The following is a 16010-nucleotide window of genomic DNA, read 5'->3' as shown; positions in this document are numbered from 1 at the left end:
CCCGTTTACACTCCAGGTGTGAATTAGGTTGCAATTTTCGCTACCGCAGCGCTGGTGTAGGCACTTGCCCTGCGTCATTGGCTAAGGGTGATGATAAAGATGGCCGACTCTACGTGAAATTTTTGGCTTCCGCAATTCGTTACGTAATTTCCAGCGGAAATAACCAATCCTAATTTCACAATTTGGATAGCTCCAATCGTCTACGCGAGTTGAGATCGAAAAACGTAATTTCTGACAGTACCTCGTACAGTCGTACAGGACAGTCATAGTACAGTGTTTCAGTAGTAATCGTGTATCTCCAGCAGTGGTAATGAATATTATTGTTGATTGAAATGTGATAGCGCAAAGCGTTTCGCAATTCAAAATCAAACAGCATTGACTTGTGTAAGACACTTTGCAATTTAGTTCAACAGCCCCGCGATGAACCTGTACGGACCGTGCAATCTGTACAATTATTGTTGATGTGATCGTAAATTTCGTTATTTTTCGAGATCACTGGTGCTGCTGCTGTCAAGGTGAGTCTCTCGATACACAAAAGTGTATCGCATCATCATTTTCAATTTTCGCCCTGTAGAGGAAATGTTCTCAACAATTACCCCTTGCAAACAGGATATCTTTTTTACACGGGATCGGGATACCGCGGAACCGCAAATGCGATGGAAGACTACAAATTCCTCTTCAAAGTTGTTTTAGTTGGTAATGCGGGGGTGGGAAAAACATGCTTAGTAAGACGATTTACTCAGGTAATCATTTTCATTTAACAAATAAGCTGGTTCGCATGTATTGTCCAAAATTTCCCTTTTATATCTTGTGCTTATTCATTTTTTTTTCTTTGTTTTCATCAGGGGCTCTTTCCCCCTGGTCAAGGTGCAACGATTGGGGTTGATTTTATGATCAAAACCGTCGAGGTAGAAAACGAGAAAGTTAAGGTTGGTATCACAAGTTGTTTTACATGTATATTGCTAACTGAATGTGTATACGCATTTTTACAATCATGTACAACTTTCCAGGCTCGCTAAACTCTCAAAATTGTACATAAAAATCCTCAATCATCTAACATAGATAACAACGAAATTTCAAAAGTGTTACAAATGTGTAATAACCTCCCTTGTTTTCATTCTTGTGCATATTCTTACCGCTTATAACCTTAATATTACTTAAATGTAATTGAATTAACCAGGAAACGTTTGATTAACAAGCTATTACATTTTTTTAGCTACAAATTTGGGACACGGCTGGACAAGAAAGATTCCGATCGATCACCCAAAGCTACTATAGATCAGCGCACGCTTTAATTCTAGTTTATGATATTTCTTGTCAGCCAACTTTCGATTGTCTTCCAGACTGGCTACGAGAAATCGAAGAATACGCCAGCAACAAAGTACTGAGGATACTAGTTGGTGAGAACAAAATAATTGTTTGTTGATAAGCATAAAATTTTCAGTGAGGTTCCATTTGACAATTTCTGATTAAAAATGTTTCATGGCAAATTCGTCAGGTAACAAAATTGATCGTGAAGACAGAGAAATACCAACGCACGTCGGAGAAGACTTTGCGCAGAGACACAGCATGTACTTTTTGGAAACATCTGCGAAAGAGGCTGAAAACGTGGAAAGACTCTTCATGGAAATTGCTGCTGAGCTCATGGAAGTAAGAAACGAGAAGATTTTCATTTCCAAATCATGTAGAACTTTGACATTCATTCATTGTGAATACTTTATAAAAATGTTTTCTTCCACTATTCAAAAATTTCAGCAAGCACGGAGCAAGGAATTACCGAGGTACGAAACAAACGCTACTTCAATTAATGGTAAAACTACTTCAATAGGCGACAGCAGTAATTGCAGTTGTAGCCGACTTACTTAATCTTGTGGGATCGAATTGTTTTCGACAACTTGTTCTCCTATTACTGCATCATCCAATCAATGGCAACTGAAATCCCTTGACATACTAGAAGTAGCTTGATGAAAAAAGTTGCAACGTTAATAAGCATTTACACTCCACTTGATAGCATTTCAAGCCTGTTGATTTTATACACATATTAAATCTATACATACATATAATATGTACCCATTTTAAAAAATTTTCACCTCCTTTGAAGAAACTAAAGCAAAACAAACAAACAAATGATCAAACCCATTGAAGCTCGTGTAGATAATGTCTTCATAGTACATTTTATCCTTTTGTTGCATAATTCTGACGATTGCGTCTCTTTCTTGCTTGTACTTATATTTTGTTACATACCCAAATCATATGCGTGAAGTGTCCGTATGAAAAAAGTAGCATGCCACAGTTTTCGATCGTTCAAATGCAGGTTGGGCATTGGAATTTGTAAATACAAACTTGTAGGAGCCAAACGCTGTTAAATTTGATAAACAGTTGATTAATTATTTAAGTTTCCATTGAGATTTTAATATCTAGTTATTGATTTATCGTTAATTTTTACCATTAAGGCTAATTACTCATTGTACAATTATATCATAATTACCTGTTGCAAATATTACCTTCGTTGTAAGCTCTCAGGTTACTCAATTTTCGTGCATCACAGTCTAGTCTGCATGTTTACTTTGTATAATTTGAACAGTATTGAATATAGCTCAGTGTTTCGTTTACGTACCTATTTTTTTTCTTCTACATTTAAGGTAGCTAATTCGGAATAACTATCATCTCTCTCGTCCAATATTTCTGATAATTTGCCTAATCATAACATGGTTTTGTTTGGTTTGATCGACTCTGCGAACGGTGATTAGTTACAAATGACTTACAGTTTGTCAAAGCTGATTAAAGAAGCTAACTGGAAATTCCAAGTAAATACAAGCAGTCAATTAATATCAAGTAATTTTTTATCATAATACAATAAGATATCGACTTTCGATCACACTGCAGTAGTTCTAGATCATCTGAACAAGTATTGCAAGCTTTCGAAAGACTATCATAATAAAGAAAAGAAGGTGCGGCCAAGCTAAGAATCATCGCACGTTTCATACTATAATATAATAATTGTAAACAGCTTCACAGGAAACAGAAGTTAATAAAAAAATGTTGCGCTTCGTGACAATTTGGTCCTTACTTTAACATGTATATCAATTACCGAAACATTTTTCTCACACCAAATTCGCGCGTTGAATATAATTTATTGTAACCGTAGTGAAACGAGAAAACAAATAAACTGGCAAAGAAAGGTATGGGTTTGGGCCATGCTAATGAAAACATATCAATTCACTTGTCATTTATCTCTACGTATATATGGTGTAATTCCTATGAAAATCATAGTGTGATAAATGGCAGTAAATGAAAGAAGACTTCTAAATAGAATTCATGAATAAAATGGGTTTCCAGGTTGCCAGAAATTTCTTTAATAGCTGTAACATAAAATATTCGCTATGTCGTATAACGATGTATCACGAGGAAATTCTCAGCAAGAAATTTAAAATTTTTTCGTAATACAAACACACTATATACTATAGTTAATTATCATATATCACCGACTGAACAGTGATAGAATTTATGTACTAAGGCTCTGTACTTAATTCGCTTTAAACATAAAAATGATGGATTTATTGACGAGAAAATTGAAAATTGCCATTAATTAATGAAAAAAGAAAGAAACTTGAAACACGCATTGACTTAGAAGTCTAGTTATAAAGTACGATCAAATTGTTTTTATATTTGATGTATACTCCATGTTTAGTTAATGTAAATAATCAAAAACAGCTTTCATAGTTGCGTCCGCGTGTGCGTAGCATCAGCATGAGCTTCTCCCGTTACTAATAATCATACATGAATCGAAGAATATTGAAGTTTTTCAAATTGTCAATATTCTTACTATTTATTTATGCCTTTGATAATTTATTCACAGCAATTGGTTGTTGTTGTTGTTATTGTTGTATTGACGTATGGAAACTGATTGCGAACTTAATAATAAGATAATAACCAATAGATGACATTGCGTGTAATATTGGTCCACAGTTTTTTTTTCTCTTTTGTAAATATGCTTCACATTAGACATTAAATGGCTTAGAATTTACTCGCATAGCTGATAATAATTATCATTTTGCTAAACGATAATTCGACGCAAGAAAAAACAGCTCGTGCAATAAATATTATTATTATTGTTAAGTACATGCAAACGCATACCTATACCTACACATCTGTGTCCTGCAATTGTAAGTAAAAATCAGTACTCATTGTAGTACCGCAAACCACTTACTGTAAAATGTTAACTGACTTTCTACTCAATTAGCATTTACCTGCATATACAGATATTGTAATAAATCTTACTGCAAACGAGTATTATTAGAAAATTCTTATTCGGCATGAAGAAATGAAAAGAAAATATATGAAAACAAAACGACTGCTAGATGATTATTTGCAAACTACAAATATTTATAAAGATATCTCTGCACTGCTTTAAAATGCTAATAACCAAATCAAATTGACCAATATCTTGTAATTTATTTAATAAAAATTAAAATCAACCTACCGTGATAGTGTTACAATTTATATTCAAATAAATATCTATATCTCCGTATTAAGCACCCCCATTTTGTGTTGGCTGGGTTTGCGGGCTATTCTCATTACATTCGAAATTTCACTTAGGATTATTGGATTGATTAAAACTCGTCATTCGGTTATCCGTTGATTCATTATTTCTATATTATTTGGGCACTCAGACTACATTATCTCAGATTGTGTAAATCTATCAACAAATTAATTAAAATCAATTGAAAAAATACGTACACTTACAATTAAAAAAAAAAAAAAATTACATATAATTTGATTTCTTGACGCAATAATGAAGTTTACTCTATTTCAAGTGACATGTATAACACTGTATCATAAAAATAAATAGGTAACAACTTACAAATATAATCTCAAAAGATATTTGGAAGTCGAGAAATAATTATTTATTCTAAGAACATTTCACATTTTTCTCTGTAAAACTATGAATACATGATGTATATTTTTGTCCAGTCTTCATACACTTGATATTCTTTGTAACCAAATAAAATCTCTCAACTGAACACATCCGAGTTTTCTTCTTTGTTCGAGGTTCGTAAAATAATTCAACAAATAAAGATTTTTACCCTTTTCAACGCCAGACCTTCCAACTCGTTTTAAGTACATGAATATTGTAATACTTACGTTTTAGTCAGACAGCTATGTACATGAGTATGTTTTCAAGTTAATACTTATATTCTGGCTACAGAATGTAATTATCTAGTTCTTTAATTTGTCAAACTGACTCACGATGTCGTTTTGTACCATGTTAAGGCCGCTGTTATAGAACGTAATATCAGAAGCAACATAATTTTAGATAAAACTTTGTAATCCAGTTTGTTCAAGTGACAAATTGAACAGTCGTTGACGAATCTCTGGATTCTCAACTTTGTCATTAACTGGACTTTCGCCACAGTTACTGATGTACATTCCACCTTTTCCTGCGATCTCATTACTCACAGCAGCATAAACAATTGGAGTAGCCCCTTGTGTCGGATTCTGTAGACACAAATTTATTTGAAAACGTTATGCATACAGCTACTAATTTCATACGAGTTTATTAAAGTAATATACTCACCTTAAAGAACAAGTTGATTATCCATTGGGCATGCTTTTTCAGCGCTGTATTATTAAAGAGATCCGTATTCACTATTCCAGGATGAACAGAGTAAGCTTCAACGCAAATACGCTCCTTGACCAGCAGGTCTTGGATGGATCTCGTGAACATTACTTGAGCCAATTTGCTCTGAGCGTACGCAGCTGACGTGATAAAAGATTTTCTGGGAAAAAACAGAACTTTGGTTAATAATTCATATAAAAGTTTCAAGTGAGCAGTGCCCTGTAATCGCAAGTATAGAGTTTTGTGTTCATGATCAAATCATGTACTTACTTGAAATTAATATCGTCAAAATTTATTGTGCCAACGAGATGAGCGCATGAAGAGACGTTAACGATTCTAGCCGACTCGTTCTGCGATCCAGCAGCTTTTAGCAACGGCAGAAGCAGCGACGTCAACAAAAAATGAGAGAGGTAATTAACGCCCCATTGCTGTTCGAAACCTTCCTTAGTTTCAGAATAAGGAGTAAACATGACGCCAGCTGAAAATGAGAAAATTGATTCTAAATAACTTCCCAAGCTTCTGCGTAGTTTTGAAGCATATATCATTTTGTTTTCATTTATTCCTTCCACAGATAAATTAAGCCACTGTACCATTGTTCACGAGAACGTCAATTTTTCGGTACTCCACCTTAACGGATTCGGCAAATCTCCTCACAGATTCAAGGCTGTTGTTATCCAATTGATACACTTTTGTCGATCCTCCGGTCACCCCTGATTCTCTTAGTGATCTCACAACTCTGTCGGCAGCTGCAGGCGTTCTGCACGCTGTAAATAATTCATACGAGAAATAAGTACATGTGGTTACCAGTTGAAGGGAAAGCGTAACGACACGCTGCATCACAGCAAAGATTGCAGGTGAAACGCTATGAAAATGCACCATTGATTACCAATTATTACTTCCATGTCACACTGGAGCAGCATTTTAACAACTGCAACACCAATTCCTCGAGATCCACCTGTAACGATAGCAACTTTTCCCGCCTTTTTGGGTAGGTCTGAAAAATAAGTGGATGTTTTATTCACAAATTCAAAACGAGGCGTGGGAATATTTCATGCGTGAGAATAACAAAAATTTATAAATTTGTGCATAGTGTTATTACCGAGTCTGTTGCGTTTGGACTCAAGAAAATCTGCCACAAGGGCCTTCATCCCAAGCGCGTTGTACTTGAATTCGTATAGTATCTCAGTGGTGATGTGAGACAGGCTTTTCTTCGGTTTGAAATAAGCTGCAACACCGGCGGCGAAGATAAAAATTGAACCGAATAAGAGAAACATGTTTGGGCCTTTACTCGGCTGCGATACCGCAGCTGTTTTCATTCGTAGCCGGACGCCGATTCACTGAATCGTCAAATTATGATTATCAAATTCTTTTGGATAATTGTTCCTTTGCCCCCTGACGTGTTTACTACTCGGAACACTTTCCGAAGTTAGAACTTTCTCACTTCGGCCGCTTTCTCCGACCTTGCCTGTTCGTGTGCACGTATCCGTGTAAACGTTTGTACTACAGTTACTTTTTCATAAGATTCCACTAGGTACGGTATCTATTTACACTTCTGTAGATAGCAAACGCAAGATAATAAATAGGACACGATGAGGGTTTAGAGTAATTTGAAATTCGTAATTGACTAAAATGGGACTAAAATTACGCACTGCATGCGCTGGTTGGTTTTGCAGATGAAATGTTGTTTGCAAGTACAACGTCGAGTAAGCAAATAATTATGTTTATAGTTGAGTAATAAATGGTGACCGCTAAATATCGCATTACACATATGTCATCGATAAATAATTAGGACAAATTACATTATGTCTCTTGCTGGCTAGGCTCAATCTGCAGCCGCAGCGATTTGATTTGATGATTAGCGTTCGAAGCGTCAAGTTAAAATTGACGAATTTCTCGCATGTTGCGAATGTGCTAATATTTTAGAAAGTTTCAAACGAACATACTGTAAGACAGAAAAACTAGAAAAATAACGGGAATTAATAAACATACGCATGTACTATTAAATGCTGTATGGAAGTACATGATTTCTCTTCCATTCTTTTTCCTTTTCCCACGGCGGAAAGCGTGAATATAGCGTGGATGGCCGTGAATGCTTGGGCAAGAAGCGAATGACCTTGTGATGCGCCACTGTCTAATACTTTCGGATTTCTGATTTCGAGAGTCGATATATCGACACATCGATTAACCGCATACAGATCACCGTGTCAGCCTACCGTGTTAGGAAATCGATATTTTCGAAATTTCGAAACGCTTAATCGGTTCGTGAGTTTGTATTCACATTTCATAATGTGCAGCAATACTGAAATTTTTGAAGAAATATGAACGGGATAATCAAAATTGAATTTATGATTGCATTCGTGTTTGCGGCGTATGAAATAATAAATTCACGTTAAAAATCCGTTGCTAAAAATCGAGGCGCAGTAGTTACTTTTCGACAAAGATTTTCAGTACTTTTCTATCATCGATTCATTTTTACACTACTCAATTTCAATATGGTGAAAATGAGTTAAGTTGAAATTATTGCTGTGAGCGCTGTGAGATTCTTCAAAAATCTTGAAACATCCTGACAATTAAAATATCGAAATTAAGGCCCTAGCTTGTGCCGCCATCTCTACGGCTCTAGACGTATGAAAATACCGGTCCGTGTCGCACGGCCCGCACGGCGCAGCAGCAAAGTCGTTTCGAGTCAAGTCAACTCGCACCTGCTCGCGAAAGCTCGAGAAATACACGTAGCCGTGAAAACAGCTCAAATGAACTTGTAGTTATTTACTACGAGAAATTGAATCAATTAAATATAAGGTTAAACATCATTTAGTACATATAAGGTGAGTGTCTTTCCACGATTATCAATGTCCCTTCAACGCCCTTCAAGTTCCCGTACAGCAATCACCCGCAAATCATTCGTGCAATGTGTGAACGTGCAAAAGTAGGGCTAGGTTCTTTAGATGTATATGTCACGCATAATTACGATAACTGTAAATTAAGGGCTCTTCCCGATAAATTGATTCCTCCGTGGAGGATCAATCAATTATTCAAACACAGCTCAGAGCAACTGCCGATTACTCACTTCCGACACTTTTACCCTAGATTTTCACAAAAGATATTAAAATTATATGTATATTCGCATCCGCACCTACATAATTATTATTTCACGATTCATTCTGTCCAAATGTCACCGATCACGCGGCCCATGATAAATCGCTTATCTCTCGGTAATTTGCCTCAGGCACATAGAAATGATCTTCACCTGAGTAAAAACTGGCTCAAATTTTGTCTTTCTCTTCTTCTCATTTTAATTAGTCTTAGAAACCTGTTTTACTGCAATATTATCTAGCAAAAATATCAACGCCATCGTTGCTATCTTGTTTCCAATTTAATTGCCTAGTAAAATATTCCCTTAATTTATGCGTCCTTGAGATGTCTCTCTCTATCTCTCTCTCTCATACTTGTTTTTCGATTAGTTCTTTATGTATTGTTTATCATTTTATCTCCCATCATTTTAAAATTCACTTGTTAAGAATGTCGACGTTGAGTTTGAATGGTGAAAACATGGTGAAAACAAATCCACTTTTCTGCATAACTGCTTGTATTTATTAAATTGAAATCAAGGCAATCAAGCCAAATACGTTTACTCATATTTTTTTCCAATATCATTCGATAGAACGGCTAATAACGGGATACAATCATTGTTGCGAAACATCTCATATTCGATAGTTTTATATCCTTTTGGAACTATTTTTTCCCTTATTGTGAAACTTTTTTGTTGCAGAATGGCTGATACCGCGAGCAATGGATCAGGCGACAGGACTGCAACGCCAGAAAAAGGATGGGAGAATTTAAAACAGCACGTTATCGATAACAAAATATCGGTCGGACTATGGGCAACAAGAGTATTGACTATACTTTTCACAGTGGGCTACATTATTCCAATTTTTGGGTAGGCCGACCAACGATGGAGTAAATTTTTTTCACATACGTTTAAACAATATCATCTGAATTGGCTCATTTTTTTTAATACATTATTACTATGCCTAATTAAATGTTGGAAGTATTAAGTAATTCCAGCCTGAGTACATGCTTCCGTGTCGTTACATACCTGAATCGCGCTGTTAACAACACATGCTTTTTAATCTTGCATTTATTTCTTCTGCTTTTTGTCATCTCGATCAGACTCAGTTATTAACGAACGTCCTTGTCCCACTCATTATCTTGGCATGACTTGAAGATTTCATTATATACTTCAATTGTTACATAATCAATGCGAGAATCACTTTATCAGCATTATTACTCAGCACGGCGTCCGAGTATTCCATTAGTAGATATGCAAAATAGATACACGATCACTGACACAGTGTTAGATTTCCTCTTTTTCATCCTTGCCTTTTATAATTGGCATTTTGTTTTTGTAGCGATATGTTTGAAGTAAAGGCTCTTAACATTTCTATTCAAATTTCGTAAATATACAGGGTGTCTATTGCTCCTTAAATATCCCTAAATCCTCGGATTATCCTGGAAAACAAAAATTGCTCTTTAAATCCTAGAAAAGTCCTGGAGTATTTTGAATGCATTAAATTTTAGCAGACGCACTATGTAGTCGTTAGTAATTCACTCTGTGTATAAGTTGCTACATAAATTCATTGATTACTGACTTATCCTATTCTTATAAATTGATAAGAAAACAAAGTTAAGGTCCTGGAATTTTCCAATTAATTGTCTTGGAATCTGACTGGTCAATTGTAGTAGACACCCTGCACATACTGTACAAAAGATGGATGATTAAAGTGAAGAAACAAAAAGGAGAAAAAAACGAAACGTAGAAGAGAGTGAACACATTTACCTTGACGTTGAACTTTACTTGTTTCATAAAGAAAGTATGTCAACTCATTAGCATAATGTATTCTTTATGGCATCCGAACCTCTTTTGTTAATCTAGTTAATTGCATACGATGGTGTGCACATAAAAAGAAGGCAAGGATCTAAGATATTCTTAAACGCAGGTAGCTAGTGTTATGTAATGATAATTTAATCGGAATATTGTGAATACTAATCACCTGATTCTCTCTCAGAAATCCTTACAACGCTTACTACAAAATCTTGATGTGCAACGCAGCGACCAGTGCTCTTAGACTTCATCAAAGACTTCCACGAGTACAATTCAGCAGAGAATTCTGGACACTTTTGGTCCTGGAGGATTCATGCCACAATTTATTCTACTCGTTAATATTCCTGTACGTCGCTCCAGCTTCACGTATCCTTTTATCATGCGAATTTCAGTCGCCGGTAATTTAGTTTCAGCCGTTTTAGTCTAAAATGATGAAAAGCCACATAGTAGAGTGAATTTCTTTAACACAAATCATAGTCGTCATTGCTCCTGTTTTGCTCTTCGCTATCCTGCATTCGGCTAGTTATTCTCTCACTTTGCTGGACGTACGTACACAATTTTTTTATATATATATACATACACACACACACATACACACTATATATATATATATATTATGCTGTTTCAAAATAAATCGATAATTTTTTTTTTTTTTTGCTTCACACAATCTTAAACTATACTTGGACATCAAAAAATAATCCTCGCAAAAGGAGAGGCCGGTCCTTCAAGATTTAGAGGTGTCTCTTTTGTCTTTTTTTATTTCGTTAATACGTAAATAATTAATTTGCATGGATGGAACAAACATTTTTTTTGTCCTAAAATGATGAATATATTCCAAACTTATGTAATACTGAATATACTAGAAAAAACCATCTTGATGATCGCAGCAACCATTATCGGTCGATATATACGTCGATAAATGCAAAAAACAAAAAAAAAATACAAAAATCTCCGTAAAAATGTATTTTTTATTATCGTCAATAATCTTCAATAAATACATTCATTGATACGCTGTTACGATAATCATTTTCGGCTGCAAAAAACTTGACTTATTGCAATTGGGGTATTTTTTTCTATGGTCTTGAACTATTTCGAACAAATATTGTTTTTGTTCCTCATTTTTAGTTAACAAATTATTATATTCCTCGACAAGGGCTACTCCACGTTCAGCTGAATCATTTACTACTTTCATTTGTGAGAAAACCATTAAGCACGTTTGAAAGCTTTCGGTAGATTCCCATTGTATGAGAGGCTCATTCAGGAAATCATGGGGCAATTCACATTGTTGAAATAAGCGCCCCGATTTTTTATTGATGAAATGACTTATGTCAATTTCAGGCAAGTTTTTTGTAGCCGAAAATGATTATCGGAACAGCGTATCAATGATTGTATTCATTGAAGATTATTGACGATAATAAAAAATACATTTTTACGGAGATTCTTATATTTTTTTTTGTTTTTTGCATTTATTGACGTATATATCGACCGATAATGGTTGCTGCGATCATCAAGATCGTTTTTTCTAGTATATTCAGTACTTATACACAAGTTTGGAATATATTCATCATTTTAGGACTAGAGAAACGATTGTTCCATCCATGCAAATTAATTATTTACGTATTAACGAAATAAAAAAGACAAAGGTCCGATGAGACACCTCTAAATCTTGAAGGACCGGCCCCTCCTTTCGCGAGGATTATTTTTTGATGTCCAAGTATAGTTTAAGATTGTGTAAAAAAAAAAAAAAAAATTATCGATTTATCTTGAAACAGTCTAATATACATGTATGTAAGTTTTTTTTACTCTGACATTACAGACACTTGATTGATATTGCATTTTTTCAGTGTCTAGGACAAAATAGTTGGTGGGGAGCGCGGTTACTGATCTCCCTAGTGGAATTCCAATCTAGGAACATACTCAGACTGTGTGCAATCTGTGAAGCCCTCCTGCTACCGTACACGATATTACTGATCCTCAAGTATGCTATGAATTTCCTTATATTTTTTTGTTCGCTGATCGATTTCTTTTGTTCCATTTATTTCCATTGTTCTAGTTTATCAATAGTTCAATGTATGCGTTCTACTCTGTTTAACAGTGGACGAGCCGGATTACTGACGCCCTTCATCTACTATCAATTTCTGGCCTTGCGTTTGTCTTCAAGACGCAATCCGTTCACTCGCAATCTATTCCGTGAGATTAGTAATTCTCTGTCGGTCATTTCAAACAAGCCTGGTACACCAGCTATATTGAAACGAGCGATCACATTTGTTATAGGGCTAATACAAAACATGTCTCGCGTTCCCTAATAATATCATTTGTTATTTAATTCTACGTATTCCTCGTTTTTCCATTCTGAATAATAACAGATATTTTTTTCTTGCATAATCCAAATTGGGATACCTTTGGATGTTCGATGATGTTCAAAAAGCGAACAATTAATATATTAAGAAGCTTCTGAAGAGGATGGTTGTCACATGTTGAAACAGAATTGAAAATATTGTTTCAAGATGATTTTTATATTTATTAGCATCATTGTTACATCCCCACCCCCCCCTCCACTCTCATTTTATGAATAAAAAGAAATATCTTATCTTCACGAACTCTATTCAATATTGGAAAGTATTGAATCGATGACTGTAGATTGGCCGATGTAAGAAACCGCCTCTTTGGTACACCCTGCAAGAGTTTGAACAATAGATTTTGAGGATCTTGACAGCAAATCATGATATTTTTGTATTTTTTGTTTTGTTACGCAATAGCAACTACTTATCCATTGAAATTTAGCACAGAATATTTGCTATGAAGATTTGTAACAACTTTCTCAATTAATTTTCACATTTTAAGCGCTTCTAGGTGTATTAATGTGTTAGTGTTGAACTTAACAATCATTATTACTGAGAAAAAAAAAAAATGAAAGCAAACCATAATGACCAACATTCAATATCATTATAAGATTGTAGTAAAGGAAACTTTGAACGCAGAGCAGAGTTGTGCAAAATATTTACTGCTCTTATACGACGCATGAAGAACAATTCTAATCTTCTAAATTATTCAGGAGTGTGTATAAGACTACAACTAAATCCATTTGATATATTGATTCATTACTCTGAACATTTGAATGTAAAATATATCTTCGCCCCTTCTCTCGCTACTTCTCTCCCTTCAAAGTACAAAAAAAAAAAATTTCGCAATATGTACGAAACTAAAGTACATTCACAAGAATCACCGAAACGTGCATTCATTAAGTTCTCATGATCTTGACAGTACACAATTTTTTTTACCACTAATTATCGTGACTAAGATATCGTTGATGATTTGAATAATGATTAACAATATCTAGAAATTTCTTTTTCGAATATGAAACTATATCTCACTGAGAATGTGAACAGAATAAAAATTTCATACTACATGTAATTTAGTTGCATAATATTTGGAATGACTTTTTCAAACACAGAGTAAAAAATGAAGATAACAAAGTTAGATGTACAGGCAATCTAGGCTTATTCAAAATTTTTCTTATTTTAAACATTCGGTTCAATTATGCTTGAGAACGATTACCTGAAATTTTAGAACTATAAGTATACGGAATCACGTATCACTATAAATAATCGATATCAATTTACTACTGTGTAAGTGTAAGCATAATAATATTGCCGCTAGACACAAAGGCATGATAATTAACACTTTTGCATTCTATCGATAATACAATATTAGTTAGTGTCTTGTTACATATTGATATTTGTATGTATATTATGATTATTCAATTTATCTTGTGGTCGCTGGATATTATACCATAAATTTGTTTTTTTAAATAGGTAATTGTTTCGTGGATCTTTCTTCCCTTCCCCATCAAATCTTTTTGAAAACCGTTTATTTAACTTTGCAAGGGAGCTATTCGTCTTTCTTCCATGCCTATACTATACTATAGAATTTAGCGTCACGTCATTTATGGAAGCTCCTCTACTGATGGAATTCTAGATACATTTTGCACAGCTTCCATCTGCTCAATTGGTAAGGGGGGTGTAAAGTACAATACATTTTTATAAATCCTATCACTTTAATCTTATTTACAGTATTTATCACATTTCTGTCCAGGGCAGAGACTTACAAAGTTACACAAGTAGTCAAATGTCCATGCATGTATACAAGTTTGAACATCCATCCTAAATATTTAAATTTATCTCTATGAATGATGATAACAATAAAGGTAATAATGATGTAAACATGATGCAAAAGGCACAAACAAATGATTTATCAAGTTCACAAATATCTCTTCAATAAATTATGACCCTGATGATTTCCCTATTAGTTCGTGCTCCCTACTAATCTCTTGTTCTCGCTGTTCCTTGAGCAGCACCTCCTTTTCCTTAATTTGTTGAAAACGTGTCGCTCGTTTCTGAGTATGAAAAAGTATGAAAAATGTAATGAATCGAAAATATTGCAAGATAGTCTCAAACTATGAGTTTTTCATTACCTTTAGCTTATTTGTACGTTCATGGACAGAGGTCATGTCTTTTTTAATATTTGCCAGTTTTGCCTGATATATTTTGATCGTCGTAAACTGCAAAATATACATCAAAATTTCAATCCCGCAATAACAATCTCAAATCGCAGAATTTTGGGAGGAACAAGGACTCACCATTTCATTTATATCCAAGTTCTCCTGTACCTGGCACAACTTTGCATTCTCTCCATGCATGTGACCGATGAGGGTCTCTTGCTTATTACTGAAACATCAAATCTAGTCTTAGCATCCACCTCGGAGAACCAAGCGAATCTGCTTCCAGATCCCTTACGTCAATTCAATCAATTCCTTCTTGACTTGCTCCAGCGGTGGTCGATACACCTCGAGCAGTCCTTGTGCCAGATTCACAGTCGCTTGGGTAAAATCAACGCGAATTCCATTAGGACTAAGGAGAAAATCATTCCATGAAAAGCTGGAACTTGAAAGTTGGCTTTTTGCGCTATTAGTTCGATACTGATGCTTATTAGTTTTTCAAACGTGAAATTAAGTATTATAAATTTTGCCTAATAGAAAAACAGCTGACTAAGAGGTTAGGTCCGTTCGTGCTAGGTTATATTACCTCTCGCATTGCTCGATCTTCGGCTGCACTTCGACGGCAGCCTGTTCGCCTATGTCGGTCATCATTTTTGATCAAACGGTTGTTTTCGCCAATCTGTAACGATGCCTGGCTTTCACCCAGCCGTAGAAAGTTGTCAACAATAAAGCGGCAAAAAACGGAGCCTGGAGTCGAGTGGCAAGGCGAGTTATGTTGTGATGCCGTCTGCGGCATCGAAGGCTCTCAGATTTTGACACGTCACAAAAAGAGGTATCGGCCAATCGGATTAATCCAACTCGAGTTTTCTCCGCGAGCATCTTTAACCGCCGAATCAAACTGACGAGCTGGTTTCCACCATGATCTAGGAAGATAGCGTATGTTCCTCGGGGGGATGTATTTTCATCCTGTTCTGCGCTGCCCATATGGAAGCCATCTTAAAAATATACGA

The 16010-nt window shown here is 35.1% G+C and overlaps 4 protein-coding genes across 7 annotated transcripts; 2 read left to right on the top strand and 2 right to left on the bottom strand.

The window, feature by feature from the left end:
* Positions 1-179: 179 nt before the first annotated feature.
* Positions 180-5024, top strand: LOC124180914 (ras-related protein Rab-30-like). Its single transcript, XM_046566836.1, has 6 exons — positions 180-515; positions 610-743; positions 846-929; positions 1217-1400; positions 1499-1650; positions 1756-5024. Exons 2-6 carry the CDS (start codon positions 657-659, stop codon positions 1864-1866), a joined length of 618 nt encoding a protein of 205 aa, XP_046422792.1. The 5' UTR covers positions 180-515; positions 610-656; the 3' UTR covers positions 1867-5024.
* On the bottom strand, positions 4436-9927 carry LOC124180911 (dehydrogenase/reductase SDR family member on chromosome X-like). Of its 3 annotated transcripts, none has more exons than XM_046566832.1 (7): positions 9717-9927; positions 6720-6845; positions 6507-6614; positions 6211-6384; positions 5891-6098; positions 5579-5780; positions 4436-5499 (listed from the first exon to the last, which is right to left on the bottom strand). In XM_046566832.1, exons 2-7 carry the CDS (start codon positions 6766-6768, stop codon positions 5314-5316), a joined length of 927 nt encoding a protein of 308 aa, XP_046422788.1. In that variant the 5' UTR covers positions 6769-6845; positions 9717-9927; the 3' UTR covers positions 4436-5313. The 3 variants fall into 3 exon arrangements, with proteins under 3 accessions (XP_046422788.1, XP_046422787.1, XP_046422786.1); XM_046566831.1 differs by lacking the exon at positions 9717-9927 and adding an exon at positions 7610-7751; XM_046566830.1 differs by lacking the exon at positions 9717-9927 and having other exon boundaries at positions 6720-7395.
* Positions 8275-14321, top strand: LOC124180912 (Krueppel homolog 2). Of its 2 annotated transcripts, none has more exons than XM_046566833.1 (6): positions 8275-8445; positions 9390-9557; positions 10687-10868; positions 10980-11047; positions 12347-12480; positions 12598-14321. In XM_046566833.1, the coding sequence occupies exons 2-6, from the start codon at positions 9391-9393 to the stop codon at positions 12806-12808; spliced, it is 762 nt and encodes a 253-aa protein (XP_046422789.1). In that variant the 5' UTR covers positions 8275-8445; position 9390; the 3' UTR covers positions 12809-14321. The 2 variants fall into 2 exon arrangements, with proteins under 2 accessions (XP_046422789.1, XP_046422790.1); XM_046566834.1 differs by lacking the exon at positions 8275-8445 and adding an exon at positions 9141-9161.
* Positions 13958-15884, bottom strand: LOC124180915 (biogenesis of lysosome-related organelles complex 1 subunit 6-like). The gene is made up of 5 exons (XM_046566837.1): positions 15587-15884; positions 15299-15412; positions 15142-15229; positions 14977-15063; positions 13958-14898 (listed from the first exon to the last, which is right to left on the bottom strand). Exons 1-5 carry the CDS (start codon positions 15649-15651, stop codon positions 14785-14787), a joined length of 468 nt encoding a protein of 155 aa, XP_046422793.1. The 5' UTR covers positions 15652-15884; the 3' UTR covers positions 13958-14784.
* Positions 15885-16010: the final 126 nt, after the last annotated feature.

The sequence above is a fragment of the Neodiprion fabricii genome, chromosome 4 (genome assembly GCF_021155785.1).
Source record: "Neodiprion fabricii isolate iyNeoFabr1 chromosome 4, iyNeoFabr1.1, whole genome shotgun sequence".
Lineage (NCBI taxonomy): Eukaryota > Metazoa > Arthropoda > Insecta > Hymenoptera > Diprionidae > Neodiprion > Neodiprion fabricii.
Note: the sequence above shows the minus strand (reverse complement) of the source record. Positions and strands in the feature narration are given on the sequence as shown.

Coding starts and splice junctions, on each gene's coding strand:
- LOC124180914 (XM_046566836.1), top strand. CDS start 657: ATGGAAGACTACAAATTCCTCTTCAAAGTTGTTTTAGTTGGTAATGCG. Junction 930..1,216: donor TAGAAAACGAGAAAGTTAAG/GTTGGTATCACA, acceptor ACATTTTTTTAG/CTACAAATTTGGGACACGGC. Junction 1,401..1,498: donor AGTACTGAGGATACTAGTTG/GTGAGAACAAAA, acceptor CAAATTCGTCAG/GTAACAAAATTGATCGTGAA.
- LOC124180911 (XM_046566830.1), bottom strand. CDS start 6,936: ATGAAAACAGCTGCGGTATCGCAGCCGAGTAAAGGCCCAAACATGTTT. Junction 6,385..6,506: donor TGACATGGAAGTAATAATTG/GTAATCAATGGT, acceptor AATTATTTACAG/CGTGCAGAACGCCTGCAGCT. Junction 5,500..5,578: donor TAATCAACTTGTTCTTTAAG/GTGAGTATATTA, acceptor TTGTGTCTACAG/AATCCGACACAAGGGGCTAC.
- LOC124180912 (XM_046566833.1), top strand. CDS start 9,391: ATGGCTGATACCGCGAGCAATGGATCAGGCGACAGGACTGCAACGCCA. Junction 9,558..10,686: donor TACATTATTCCAATTTTTGG/GTAGGCCGACCA, acceptor ATTCTCTCTCAG/AAATCCTTACAACGCTTACT. Junction 12,481..12,597: donor ACGATATTACTGATCCTCAA/GTATGCTATGAA, acceptor TCTGTTTAACAG/TGGACGAGCCGGATTACTGA.
- LOC124180915 (XM_046566837.1), bottom strand. CDS start 15,651: ATGATGACCGACATAGGCGAACAGGCTGCCGTCGAAGTGCAGCCGAAG. Junction 15,413..15,586: donor AAGATCGAGCAATGCGAGAG/GTAATATAACCT, acceptor TTTTCTCCTTAG/TCCTAATGGAATTCGCGTTG. Junction 15,230..15,298: donor AAGGAATTGATTGAATTGAC/GTAAGGGATCTG, acceptor TTGATGTTTCAG/TAATAAGCAAGAGACCCTCA.